The sequence below is a fragment of the Argiope bruennichi genome, chromosome 5 (genome assembly GCF_947563725.1).
Source record: "Argiope bruennichi chromosome 5, qqArgBrue1.1, whole genome shotgun sequence".
NCBI classification, from domain to species: Eukaryota; Metazoa; Arthropoda; class Arachnida; order Araneae; family Araneidae; genus Argiope; species Argiope bruennichi.
In genome coordinates this window covers 25,179,100-25,194,040 of record NC_079155.1, presented here as the reverse complement: position 1 = coordinate 25,194,040, position 14,941 = coordinate 25,179,100, and the positions used below count along the sequence as shown (strand labels likewise).

Here is a 14,941-nt window from a genome sequence, read left to right as displayed (position 1 = left end):
TGCTTGTTTCTTTTAGAATTTATTTTAGGCTTACATGCAAATAAGTATGGCAAGGAAATGCTAAGTTCACTCAGTTTCCGTAGCACAGGAAAGCGTCACAAGGAAAAGTGAACATGAAGTGATCAGCATCCTGCTGTAATTCGCCGCAATTCAATGATCTTTTATATATACGAGTACCAGTTTTGGTTCGGTTTTATCTTGAACGGAAATACAGCGTCTGTCACAAATCTAAACGGAAGATTGTATATGCGTTATTTATTTTATCTATTTGTTGTATATGCGTGTAAATGGCGGATGTACGAGTTGTTTGAATTTATAACTGTCTATAATCGAAATTGAATGGTCTAAATTTATATGTGAAAGTTGAAAGTAAATATTAAAATAAATGCTAAATTTAGAAAATGAAAATATCACGAATAGCTGTCTAATTATAATTCAAAATTTAATTTCATATAATTTCTTTGGAAATTTATTATTAGACTTTTAAATGGATTAGGTTTCCAAGAAATATCTATTTAATTAAAAAGTTTTTTTTTAACAAAAATTCCTTCTACTTGTTCTTTTGCTTTATTGGAATTCTGAATTTGCTATTATAATTTTAAAAAGATAATAAAAATGTGTTTTATTTCAGCGTTTTATTTGGTATAATTTTTTTGAAAATACATAATTTTCGTAGAAAATTGCTTTTTTTTAAATGCTGCCTTATCTGTTAATCTTTTACCTTGAAAATGAACTATCATTCATGTGTTATATTTTTTACGCTTCTTATTTATTATTTTTTAAATAATTTATTCCATTTTTACCTTAGAAAATACCTGTGCTGTTGTAGTTTTCTGTCTAAATTCGAAATAATTATTAAGCATTAATTTCTATTTAAATGTGGTATGTTGAAATGTTGGATAATTATTTCTTTTATATATAATTTAATATATAATGCGATCTTATAAGATTAGATTAATCTAATTAGATGGTATAAGCATCTTTACGATTTTGTAAATAGTTGAGAATATGAGGATTTACAAAAAAAATCAATTGTATGGAAATTATATAATGCACTCCTTTCTCGTGGGGTTATAGAGAATTTCGATGGCTATTTTTTGTTACGTTCAGATTTCAGTTACAAAATATATACAAAATACATGAATTGTTATGCAACGAAGTATACTTATTATCAATATCCAATTTAAAAATGAAAATCATATCAGTTGAAAATAAATAATTGTATTATGTATAAAAGTTCTACGTAGTGCATTTTTTTTTTTTTTTTTTTCGTTTTCGAAATATATAAATTATATATTTGCATTTGTTCGAATAAAGTTTTGCTTTTGTTAATGCTTTTTCATTTTTTTTCCAGGTAAGAAGTTGCAATATTTATAAGTGTTGTGATTGATCATAATCTATTCCGAATTTTTCCATATCACTATGTGCACATCAAAAGTAAGTACATTTAATTGAATTAAATCCTTAATTTTAATTTTTCTTCTCCGATATATTCAACATTGTTAATTTCACTGTATTGCCTATTTTTCAGTAGTAACTGAAAATAAAAATGTTGTTCATTTAATTCAGCGTTCGCTTTATAAATATTATTTTTATGCGTATTTACATTTGATATTTCTTTAGAAACTTACTTGATCAAAAAGTGTTTGAAAGGTATTTAATTCATACTTATGTTTGAAAAGAGCAGGAGAATTTGAGTGTTTGTAGTTTTTCAAAAAGGAAAATATAAAAAAGAATTAAATTTTTTTATATGCATTCTTAATATTGATAGCCGAAGCAAAGAAACAATGGAATAAATAAATAGAAATGCTTTCATAACATTTATTTTTTGTAAGAAAATTGCTTATAAAATATAAAGCTTAACTATATTTTGCATTATCTAAAATAAATAATTGGTCCTTGTATCTATGATTTTATAATTGCATTTAATTAATTTTAGATTTTCGGATATAATTTTGCATATTATTTTGCCCTGTTTTCTTTACAAATGAATTGCTGTCACAAACCTTTCCTTTATAAACATCATATAGAAGGTTTATGTAGTGTAATATTTATAATATTTAAAAATCTAGTTGCCTAGGGAAAACTATTGTTTATTATTATGGGTAACTTATATTGTATATATCTCTCAAGAGGTTAATTTTTAAATATTTTTTTTTTTTGGAAAGTGCTTCTCACATATTTTTTCTTATCGTAATTTAAAAACCCATTTAGAAAACTTTATAATTTTAGAATGCTATTTTTAAACTATTTTATTTTATTCGATTATGAGAAGAAAATTTCCAAGTTTTAAATTTTCCCAAAGATTAATTAAAAATTAAGTTTTGCGTTATGATACTTTGATTTCATACGATTTTCATGATTAAATATCTACGTTTTTTGTTTAACTGCATATGCAATCGATTGCAAGAATAGACTTCATTAAATTAATTTTTAGCTATTACGCTTTTATCTCCGAAAGTTTCTCAATTTTTTTCCCCTATGAAAGCTCTGTATTCTTAATATAGCCCTGGAATTTCATTGTTTGTATTTCCATATTTAAAACTTAACTTTAGTAAACCCAAATTCAATGAAAATACAGCTTGTTTCTTTCGTCTTGGCATCAGATTGCTAAAACTGAATCGTTTCTATGAAATATTTTAGATTCTGACTTGTGAGATTGAAATTTAAAAGTTTCATTCAATTTTTCTCTTTTTTCTTCCGAATATGGAGATGAGAAGATAAATTACGATTTTAAATATGGTTTTCTCTTTTTTTTAAAATATCTTACACAAAAGATATTAAAAAGTAACAACAATAAAAAAATGAGCAATTGTGTATTTCAATTTTCGTTTGTTATACTTTAAAATTTATTTCTTAATCTTGCATTTCTGACGTTTCATAGATATTTTCTTATTATGTAGCATCTATTTTAGATGGTCACTTTAAAATAAATAAATTGTAGATAAAGCAATTTTTTTATTATTATTATAATTTAAATTGTTCAGTTTTTATCCTTTATTTATAAAAAAAAGAAACTATCCAAATTTTTTTTAAAAAATTCTTAATAAGTCTTGTTAAACTTTTCATTATTTCCATGATCATATAAGGCAATTTCAAGAGCAATGAAGTAGAAATCGTCCATTAATGCTTGTTTTATTAAAGTTATCTTACTTACCGCATATTTTAATAATTTCATATCTTATACTTTAAAATTAATGTTAAATAATTCACAATTTAATATTGTTATTTCAATGCGTTATTTTAATTTTTTTTTTTTTGCCTTAATTAAAAATTTAAAAAAAAAATTCGCCTGCTATTTGACTATTTTCTTTTACAGTTTAGTGACCCTTCTGAGTGTTCTGTAAATAGTACACATACAATCGCTTTCATATCATTCTTTACGAAATCATGATAATTTCTGAATGTGTATTCAAGGTCAGTTTTGCATTGCAGATAAGATATGAGCAGAACTGGTACAATTTTTGGAAATACATTCGGTGTAGGAAGCATGGCAAGATGCAGCTGCGATCTTAATGATAAACCCTATCTATTCAACATACACGTCAGATTTTGTTTATTTCACTCGTATTACAAAACCAACTAATGAATATTTATTTGGACTACGAAGATTATGCATGTGTTGCTTTAATTCGGTGTATAAGGTGAAGAATCAGTCGAAATTTCCATCTTCAATTTCATATGTAGTTTTGATATATTTTACGTTAAACTACATCCAGTCCAATGTATATTATTTGCTGCTTCGTAAATGGAATGCGTGCTGCTTTCATTGACTATCCTGAGAGATAACACTGCAGACTTTAATTAGTATGTGAAAAACATGTGATGCTGCGAATCAACAACATTAGTTATGAGGGTTATTAGAAAACGCAAGCCTACAAATTGCGGTATGTATGTATTTTTGTTAATTGAATATAAACACTTTCCAACTCTTTCACGAGTGTGAACACTTTCTGCTATTTTGTTGTCGTAGAATGTAAATTATTTTTTTGGATTTTCAAAAGAACAGATAGCTGAAGACATTTTTTTCCCCCTTGAAATTCTTCATGTTTATCCGTCTTTTAATCGGTAGTTTTCAGGAATGAAAAATTAAATTCCAAATCTATTTTGTATTCAATTTTATACGTCTTTAATGCTTTTTAAATTTTCATTCTGACTAATTGCGTTCGATTTTTTTAAATTTTGTATATATATCCTTAATACTTGAAATATTATTATTGAAATGTAAATATAGAAGTTTCTAAGTATGCATAAAATACGTATTTTTTACACAGCAAAACCTGCCTATATTGAAATGTAAAATTAACTTCATGTTTTTATACCGTTTTACTGAATCCATTATTCGTAGTTGATCTTATAATCTACTATTTTCATTTAACATTCTTTTAACATGTTTATATCAATAATATAAACATATTATTTTGATTTATTATATTTCGAAAAAAAAAGGGAGATAGAGAGAAAAAATCTAGAAAACGTTAATGTTAAAATATCTTTTGTAATTGAATATAAAAAAACCTTTAAAAGTCAGTTTAACGCGACCTTTAATACAAATAAAATTGATTGTTGTTAGGGTTGTTTAAAGTTTTATACTGTATTAGCATTTGGCATTGACATTGTTTAAAGTATTGGCATTATCATCATTTTTTTTGGCATTTTTTTGCTTAGGATGTGATATGTGATTTATGTTAAAGCTATGCGTATTATTTTAGTACTGCGTTCCGAGAAACTTATTTTATGTACTTTGAATAATTTCTACTTGGAATCTTAATAAAGGATACAGAAATAAAAAGTTTCATCTGCTTTAAAGAGATAAATTTTATATGAAAAAGAAAATTTTTATGCTTATTGCAATATCTTTCTGAAATACTTTATCGACTTTTTAAATAATTAGCTGCCTTCGACAATCAGCGAATATTGATTATATTTAAGTTGAATTCAATCTTTTAGGAAAAAATTTATGTTCATGATTCTCTAAGAGTTTTCTTAATTAAGTCAACTCCCATTATATCTTAATGCTATTTAGAACCTAAGTATCTGGATAATCGATTTCAAACTACACATAGTCTTTTACATTAATACAATTTCCCTTTCTAATTTTTCTTCTAAACTTCGTAGACAATTGATGGAATCTTGAAAAATATTTAATTACTTTATAGATAATAAAAAGTAAATATTTAACTTCTTGGTTAAATCTTTTCTTGTATTTTTGAATTTATTAAAAATATTTTCCCCCATTAATCTTTTAAATTTCTTTGCAATAATAAAAATTATTGTTGAAAAGAAAAAAAATAAATGCAAAATTTCGAAAAAACTTGCAAGACAATTAAATTGACATCATTCAAAAGACAATTTTAAAATGGCATAAAACTTATTTTTGTTCTGTATTATTTTCGACAATAGTGGGGGAACTTCGGTAAATTTTTAATAATGTAAAGTTCTAATAAAAATTTCAAAAAAAAAGTTGTTACAAAGGGCAAATTCCTAATTTTCAGAAAAATGTTTTTGCTGAATTCAGTAACTATAGATTTTGTGGAAAGCCAACATAGAATCTTCTTCATTAATTGTAGAGATTGACTTCAGTTTGGTACTTCTAAAGGCCAGTCCTGTAGAGCGCCAACGTAGACTCACATTCACCTTTACTATTAGTAGAGATTAATTGAAGTCCCAATCTCTGCGATTAATGAAGATGAATATATGTATATGTGTCAATGTTGGCGCTGTTGAAGACAAACTATTAGACCTAGAACTACCAAATTTAGCACAGATGCATTTTATAATATAAAAATGTGCATTTCGGCTCGATTTTTTTTGAAACTTTAATTAATTTTAAAATTTATCGAAATTGTCGTTCTTTTTTCCTTGTGTCCAAAATTATTAAAACGCATAGATAATTTATGCATCATTTTAAAATTTATAAAATTATCTTTTCAGTGAACCAACTTTTTAGGATATTTTTAGCAACATTTTTCAATTTACTTTTAATAGATTTAAATAAAAAATATTTTCAGCTTAAATTTGCAGCAATGCATTTCATTATTGTTAATAATAATACAAAAATGTTTTTTGTTACTACAATTTTTTTTCATTGTTGATGACAGATATAGGAAGTTGAAGTTTATTATTTCAGATTTATACTTAAAGTATATTTTTAATATATTTTTGAATACTTCACAAGTGAGCAATGAAGAAAGTTTTCAAAGTGTTCATTTTTAAACACTACTGCTGTTTCATGTAATATGTTTAGATATATAAAATTAACATTCATATTGCTTGAAAATGGTTTTCTTATCTTAGCGCAATGATATTTGTTGTTGAATTAGAGAAATTTTTATTGAATAGCCCTCCGAGTTATGATAAAAAATATATTCTGTAATATAAATGAAGCATCAACGTTGAAAGATTCTATTTTCTATTTTTATAATTCAATGAAAAGGTTTGATTTCAGTATTTAGATTTTTGTATTAGTTGAAGTTTAAATACATCTTTTTCAAAATTAAAGTTCACATTTTAGATGCGATGACAGGAAATTTTGAATATGCATTGTATATTGAAGAAAATGGCATAAGGTTTTTTAAATAATACGTGTTAAAAGCGTATTAAGATTGGGATTTAAAAATTCTTTTTTGCGGAATCATTAAGAGGCTAGCTACATAAAATATCTTACAGAAAATTTTAGCAATTATTAATTCCGCCAATAACTGTTAGTTTATAACCAATATATTTATTTGCCTCTATATTACATGTCTTTCTGTTTCTGAAAATTAGGTTTTTGTGTTTCGTTTTGTCACAAGTAAGTTATCTTGTCTTTATCTGAAGTTGTTAGAACTCAAAAAACGAGAAACTTTTTTTATAGCCCTTATCAAACTTTAATATAAAAAATGTTGGTTTTGTTGATAGTTTGGATTTTAAAACATTCAGAATATTTTCTAGAATCTATATTATTCAAACCAAAATTTTTATTTTTATATACATATTATAAATTTATAAAATTAAAATTGAATTAAGTCTTAGTCGTCTTTACTTGGACTTTTACAGCACATTTTGAAATTAGCAGTGGGTAAATAACAGCTAAAATCTGAATAAAAAATAAATTGAGTACATTATATTTATTAAATGATGTTTTTTTTTGACGTTAGATTTGAAAATACATCACATATATACTAAATTCAGTATTTTAGCATTCTTTTATACTTTTTTTAAATTAGACTTAAGGTGGCTTTAAGCATTTAAATAGGTGATGAACTCATGTAGCAAGTTAAGTCTGCAGATCTATATGGTAATTGTAGTTGTAATAGTTTGTAGGATTTTTCATATTAAATTTGAATATACATAAATATGAATTCTAAAATACTAGATAAAGTATTTTGAATTCCTTTATAACTTTTCTAACTAAACTCTACATGGTATAAAATCATGTTTTTGTTTTGAGTTCAGCTTTGTGATATCTTTATAATTTTTTCTTTTTATTTGTATGATTAGATTACAGACATTGAATTCTTACAGATTTCCCTTCATTGTTTTTCTGCGACGAAAACAAATGTTTTCTTAAAAATGAGGGAATTGTGATTGGTTTTGAAAGCTAAATTCGATATCTTTTAATCTACATGGGAATATTATTTCCTTATCTAAATAATAAAAAAAAGAAAGAATATCATCCATGTGCCGTTTATGAATTGCAAAGTAAACAGAAAATGCATTGATAAGGAAGTTGTCAGCATACCGGTTTTATTTTTCTGGAAAATTCTGATGTTGATTAGATAGGAGAGTGAAAAGTTTCCAATTCTGCGGATCCATTTAAATAAATTAGATATAGAGATCTCAAAATGATCTTTACATATATTTAAAAAATTTTTTACTTCGAAATAATTCAATACTTTAATGTTTATTGAAAAATATTACATATTAATTCAGTTTCTTTACAAATAAGTTGTTTCATATTTCATTAATGACGTTAACATTAAAATATGGGCCTAAAAAGTTTTAATATATACTTCCAAGTTATTCATCTATATATATTTCAGGCTTAATTGTTTTTGTTTTACTGAAACTGAATCGAAGCATTGTGAAATTTTTTTTAACCTGTATTTATATAATTATCAAATGTATTTGTAATATTTCAGATTACTCTTTCTTATTTCATCCAAACTTATTTATATTCCTTGTTATAAAAAAATTACAAATTTGATGTTCATGATTGTTTATCGCTTCAGTTAGAATTCCTAGTTATATAATTTTGCTCGGCGTCAATTGTGTACAGCATTATGATCTTTTCTGAAATACAATGCATTATTTGTTAAACAAAAATATTGAAATTTCAGAATTGTTTTATGAAAGTATTTGAATCATCTAAAAAGCATACGATTATATGAATGTAACTGAATTCTTTTATTTCACATCATTGGCTAATGCAGTTTTGTTAATAGTATGTCTAGAATAAATCAAACTTTTTTTCTTTTAATATTATTTTATTTATCAATTGTTCTTTATAAATTTTGATCGAATAAGATCCTACCTTACTTAATCGGTTTCATATTCAAAAATTGTTCAGTTCTTAGCTTAGTCAGGTTGTAATTTAAATTACAATTTAGCTTTGAAAAGGTGAATATAGCTTGAAGAATTGTTTAAAAAAATCTTAGCTTTCGCTTTATTAAAATTTGAACAAATAAAAATATGTAAATAAATTTGAAATATATAAATAAATGCATAATATGAAAGTATATAAATGATATATAATAAATTTTGAAAGTAATAAATAAATTGAACAAGTCGATTAAATGCTTTTTAGTGCCGATTGCAAGCATTTAATAACAGCAAAAACTTATAACTTTTGAACATATCTATTTTTATTTCGTAAACTGAGATGAAAAGATTAAACTGTGCTGAAATTTATGTTAAAGTAGCTGCGAACTTATTGAAAGTAATATTTGAGGTGATATAATCACATTCTTGTATTTAATAATGATGATGATAAATAATATTCAGTTAGTCTTATGATCTAGAGTTGTTAATCTCAAAAACTGTAGATCAAATTTGCTTGACTAATTGAAATGTCCTAAACTATACAAGCATCCGAGATGAAAAATATGACACTTAGTTTTTTCCTATGATGAAGCTTCAATATTTCCGTCGAATTAAAATTCATGTTGTGTTGCAAATGTGTTAAAAAATTTCCTCAAGCTAGGTAGATTTCAATACTGGAACGGTTCCGCTGAATTCAAGTCTTAACCTTTCAAATATTTATGGAATCAATTGATGAAATTGATTTTTTGATTTTTAATCTCAAAATAACCTGCAGAAAATGAGATCAAACGAAATATTAAATTTTTACATTATCATGTCTAAAAGTCTTATGTAATAATGTCTGCTAAGTAAAAAAGAGTAATTAAATTTTTTAAAAAAAGTTGTAGCGACGATAAAGGTTACTCAAGTAACAGATAAAACAGGAAATTTTGTAAATTTTAATTTTTCTATATATTTCAGTTTTCATCTGAATTATATTAAAACTGCTTTCATATAATGCTTATACGAAAGTATACATTATATTTTTCATGTATGATGTCCATTTTTGATTAATTTATTTTACCAATGATATATAGCACGTTATTATTCCAAGAAGGGGAAAAAAAAAAAGGACTGGAAAATAATAGCGTAAGCCATAAAATCTCAAAAATATTTCTTTTCCAAAAGCTTTATGATTTATCCTCTTTTGTCATTTATATTCTCCCAAAAATGTGCAATTTTAAAAATACAAACGCATATTTTTAAATGTATGAAAGAAAATGAATAAATCTGGTGAAAACTAAAATTTAATATGAATCGTATTCATATGACTTTAAAAATAAAATTTTAAAATTATTTATCTTAGTTTCTTTTCGCTTAATCTTCCGATATCAAACAGACGTAGGGAATAAACTGGAGATATCTTCATTTAGAAGTGTTTCAAGATAATGATTTTTTTCAAATAGGAGCATATTTCTTAAATAACGGTAGTAAAGCAATTACAGAAGTAAAATTTAAATAAACTTCATTAGATTAATTTCGGAGTAATCATTGTAGTCACTTATAGGTAAATGGAATATTTGTTTTGGATATCCGATTAATAACTGCAGCTGAAACTTGAATGAAAAAGTACAAGAATTAAAATTTTTCTTTAATCTTTTTGCTACATATTTTTATTTGATTGCAAATCGTAATCTTTTATCGCCATTTATTACAAAATGAATTTCCCTGGCATTTTATGATATAGTAAAATATGTACTAAATTATAAAATCTTGATATAAATTTTATTTTATTTGTGCATATTATAGTTTCAGGAGCTGTTTCAGTATAGCTATATTTCTCTTGAAAACCTCCTTTGAAAAATCTAGTTTGGTCAATACAGAGTCAGATATATACTACTGCTTGAATATTTAATTTTCGTCAAATCTGTTTTGAATAGATCAACTTAGAGAAAAAGTGTTGCTTGCGAGCATGAATAGTCAACCCAAGCTATGTTTCAATGTTTTGTAGCTATGTTGACTGACTTGTGTACCTTCGGAACTACCATTTATACTTCAGAAAAGGAATGCAGTTATTCAGTTTATTAATTCTGCTAAATTTTATTTTGACAAGGACAGTGTTAGATTTATTATCAATTATCAAGAATATGAGTTACGTGATTTTTTTTTTTTTTTTCATTTTATTATGGCCACTATATACATAAACACGCCACTTTCGAGTCAGGATATAACAATCATTTTCCTATAGTTTTAATTTCATATAATTGCATCATACTATTCTATTGGTTATTCTTTAAATTTATTTCCAGTGTTGTTTTCTAAAATTGCATAATTTTATATTTGATACTTTATCTACATGCTTTTTGCTTTTTTGAAAAACAAGTTTAAAACGTTTTTGTGTATTTCCAAATATTTTTACAGTTTTTTTTCTTTCCTATAATTGTTATTGCCTTTTGATATTTATAGTATTTTCCTCATTTGTTAACTCTTTTACTCGTTACTTATATATTCCATTAGGTCCTGTTTAGTATTGACAACTGATCGTAAATTTTTTTAAAGATGTAATTGTATATTTGTAATTGAATATTTTGAAGAATATGCCTCGATTTTCCTTCTTTATTAAATAAATTTTATTCAATAAGTGGCTCTGGCATTGAAACAAAGAAAGAAAAATTTTCCTCTAAAATATTGTTTATAAAAATTTTGTTCAAATGTTTGACTTTTTTTTTATTTGAAAAATAGTTGTAATATATATGATTTTTTTTCCTTAAGAAAATACTTTATGCTATTAAGACGCTCTACCTTCTTATCTAAATTCTCATTAGCAGGAGAAATTATTGAGCATTAAAGTTCGTTTTGACACCAATAAAAAATCTATTACAATCATTTTTGATTATAGATTTTGACGAGAACAGTTTTTTTCAATAAATTTTTGCAATGATTTGCTTTATTTTATTGATAATAATTTATAATTTATTTGAATGGGAGGTTTTCATTTTATTCTTCTTAGGACTGAATTTCTTTTTGAGACATATTGTAAATCTTAAAATTACCTTTATCTTAAATTAAGTTTATTTCTTCATTAATTTCAGTAATTCAAATATTTACTAATGCATCATTTCCCTCCATATGGTCTTTTCAAAATACCGCCATTTTTTTTCTACCGCCATTGATAAGGCTCGTGCTCACTTCCATTGTTAACTAGAAATAAGCGTTAGCAGCATTGTGGGCTGAGTGCAAGGGAGGAAAAAAAATAACTATTCTTGGAAATGAAGTGCGCAAAATTTTCTCTGTTCCTTCTCACTATTTAAATACAATGTAGCTGTCGAGTGCTATGATGCATCGCGGAGGATTGCTGAGGGGTGTCCCGAACGATCCGTCACTCGCGCCTCCTTCGAGTGTTGCCAATTTTCCCGCTCTTCTTCCCCCCTTTCTTTGGCTCTTCTTAACTTTATGATTAACAGGTGGCAGCACCGTATCGGAAAGGTGATATGAAAGGCATAGATGAGGGGCACACTTCGGGGATCAGGGGTGGAGGGTTTTTTAAACCATCTAAAAGAGTGATGATAAAACGATTCTAACCTGTAATCATGTCATGCCAGTGAGGTTATTCTTTGGTACAGGTGCTGTGCAAATCCAATTCATTGAGTCACGCGTCTTGTAACATGATTTTTTTTTCTGAGCTTGTTTATGTTTTAAAATGATTTTTCTTTGTTTTTTGAATTTATCGTCTTCTTTTTTGTAAGTGCGTTATTTTGTGTGGAGCACAGCGATTATTAACTAGTTTGTTAGTAATGCCATTTTTGTTCCTTGGTAAGTTAAATGATTCTTCATTTTAATTTCATTGATTTCTTTTTCACTTTGTAAATGCATATTGCAATTATTTCCCACCTTCTAAGAAACAACATGCTTAATTTATAATTAATGTAATACTATACCTATGATTAATGAAAAGGAATAATTCAAAATTACATCGGGAAATAATTCTAATTGTTTATTTTATCTAATCACAGAGCTTATGCTTCATTTGAGAGCATTAAAAGTTCGAAGCTAAATCCATTGATGATCTTCATTGATGGGTTGGTTTTGTAAAAATTTCACTTATACGAAATGGATATTCTCTACTTCTCGATTTACTGTTACTACTCTATTTTCGATGCTTTGTTGAAACTTTTACTTTCATCTAAATATAAATCCGGAATTTATTTTGAATGCTATATTACTTGCAACAGTATAAGCAGATAAACGAGTTTTATCCTGTGAAAAGCAAGTTTAGAAAGTGATAAACAATATAATTTCCGAGAAGAAAAAACGTCTTTCACGTTGAAGTATCAAATGAGCAATGTTTTATGAAATGGTAAGCATGAAATGTGCCTTTTAGACAAGTAGTTCAAAATAATGTGTAAAGAGGTCACTTGCGTGACTGTTCCTACAGATAATATGAGTAATTTTTTTGAATTTTTCCAACGTTTCTGCTCTGGGCTTCCAAAGCTTCTGCTATTTACCACTCTTGCTGCATGCAATATTGAACAAAGTATGGACATACAATGAGGAAATAGTGCGCATTCTAATTTTTTAATGAAGTCATTGTCATCTTTTATAATTTTTCACCTTCACTTTTTGATAAATTCTCTTTCAAGAACTGTAAAGCTCTTCATAACTTCTTAGTCGCATTTTTTTATTGAAAGGGACATCATTGTATTTTTATTGACTACTGAATGAAACAGAGTATTTCCCGCCAAAAAATTATTTTGGCTCTTGAGCTTAAAACTTCAAGAGCCACTTTATTTCCTGTATCAAAAATAGCTGCAACTTTTCACACTGCGCGCGTAAACAACACTTTTTCTAGATTAACACGTGCATATGAATGATAAAAATTCTACATCTTCATTACGAAACATTCTTCAACGCTGTTATCAGAAATGCATAGTAAACTGAGATAAGTATTTGGAGTTCGTTGTTATGAAAAACAGGTAAAAAGAAATCCTGCGCGGCTTAATAATTAAGGCAGGTGGAACGCATCGGCATGTTAGATACCTTTAAACCGAAATGGATCAAAACTTGATATTCTGACTTTAGAAAGTAATTTAATTTCTTTATATTAAATAATAATAGAATATTAGCTTTTTTTAGGGGCATGAGTGAATAAAAATTAGCTCAACTACGAAACACTCCAGAAGATCATTTCCATTTTTGTACGTTACAAACATTTATTTCTAAATCCTTTCCAGAATTAAAAATTTATTATGTAGAATTTTACTCTTTTAAGCCTTAAACAGAGACTCATGAAAATTTTTCATGCTTTTTGTATGGAGTGATTTTACTTTTCCATTAAGGACAATTCTATAATCATTGATTTTTTTAATGTAGTATTTTTACTATTATAAACATTTTAATATTTATATGGTACTGAATAAAGAATTTTTCATCTTTTATCTTTAATTACTTATAATATAAAAATAATTTTGTTGTTTTTGGCATGACTTTTTTATAGCCACAAAATTTTATATGCTTAAATATTTAAAAATTATAAAATTATATACTTACTTATGTTCGTCAAAATATTAACTTGAAATGATGCACGAAGTTTATCTGCAGATTTGATTTACACGAATACAACTTATTTTCGAACATGCTGAAATTTTGTTATAAAATTATAGTTTTCGCGCATGTTACTTAAAATCAGTTGAAATTATTTCTTGACATTTTTTTTTACTGTGCACTCGTCTATATATGTGTGCCTTTCTGGACTGTCAAAACTATGGAATTTTTTATTTTTACATGTTTTATATTTATTCTACAATGCTTTTTTATAATTATTCTGTATTTATATTATTCTAGTAATGCCAGCATATGCATGAATTTGAAACGACTTTGAATATTATATGTATATTAAGGATAAAGAGAAAAACAACTATTTTTTACTGAATATTTTTTTATTTTTTTCATTAAGTAATATTGAATATTTAAAGGTGTATTTGAAAAGTGCTGATAAATTATTTTTCAACTGTTATTTTTTTTATTTAAAATTTTTTTGTATATGATTTATTTTATTTTCTAAAAAATCCTTCGGATAAGATTGGTAGAAAATATTTTTCTAAGTATTCATATGATCCGTATTTATTCATCTATAAATAAAAATTAAATAGTTTTACACGTGGTCTGAAATTACAGATATTGATCCTTTGCCATCTATAATAAAATTCTGTAAAAGATGTTTACTTTTAAATATGTAAGTACTAAATCCAGATATTACTATATATTTAATCTTAGTTGCCTTAAATGTTTAGAAATGTAACTTTGCCATATTTGTCTGTTTTTGCTGAAAATTCTTTTTTTTTTTTCAACTGTTCTAAAAACTAGAATAAGGAACAATAAAATTACTTTCCACCGATCTTTTGTAACTATATAAAATGTAATCAAGCAATTCGCTTTATTA

General features: G+C 25.7%; 1 protein-coding gene across 8 annotated transcripts in view; it reads left to right on the top strand.

Moving 5' to 3' along the window:
* LOC129969690 (POU domain, class 2, transcription factor 3-like) overlaps positions 1 to 14,941 on the top strand; it is a 598,164-nt gene that overhangs the window by 287,061 nt on the left and 296,162 nt on the right. Inside the window, exon 1 of one of the 8 annotated variants that reach the window (XM_056084369.1) lies at positions 12,138 to 12,315. The exons of 6 other annotated variants lie outside the window; for them this stretch is intronic. In XM_056084369.1, the coding sequence (XP_055940344.1) occupies positions 12,297 to 12,315 (19 nt within the window). In that variant the 5' untranslated portion in view covers positions 12,138 to 12,296. Of the gene's footprint in view, positions 1 to 12,137; positions 12,316 to 13,564; positions 13,585 to 14,941 lie in introns of those variants that run through there. One more of the 8 variants, XM_056084373.1, reaches the window with a different exon arrangement.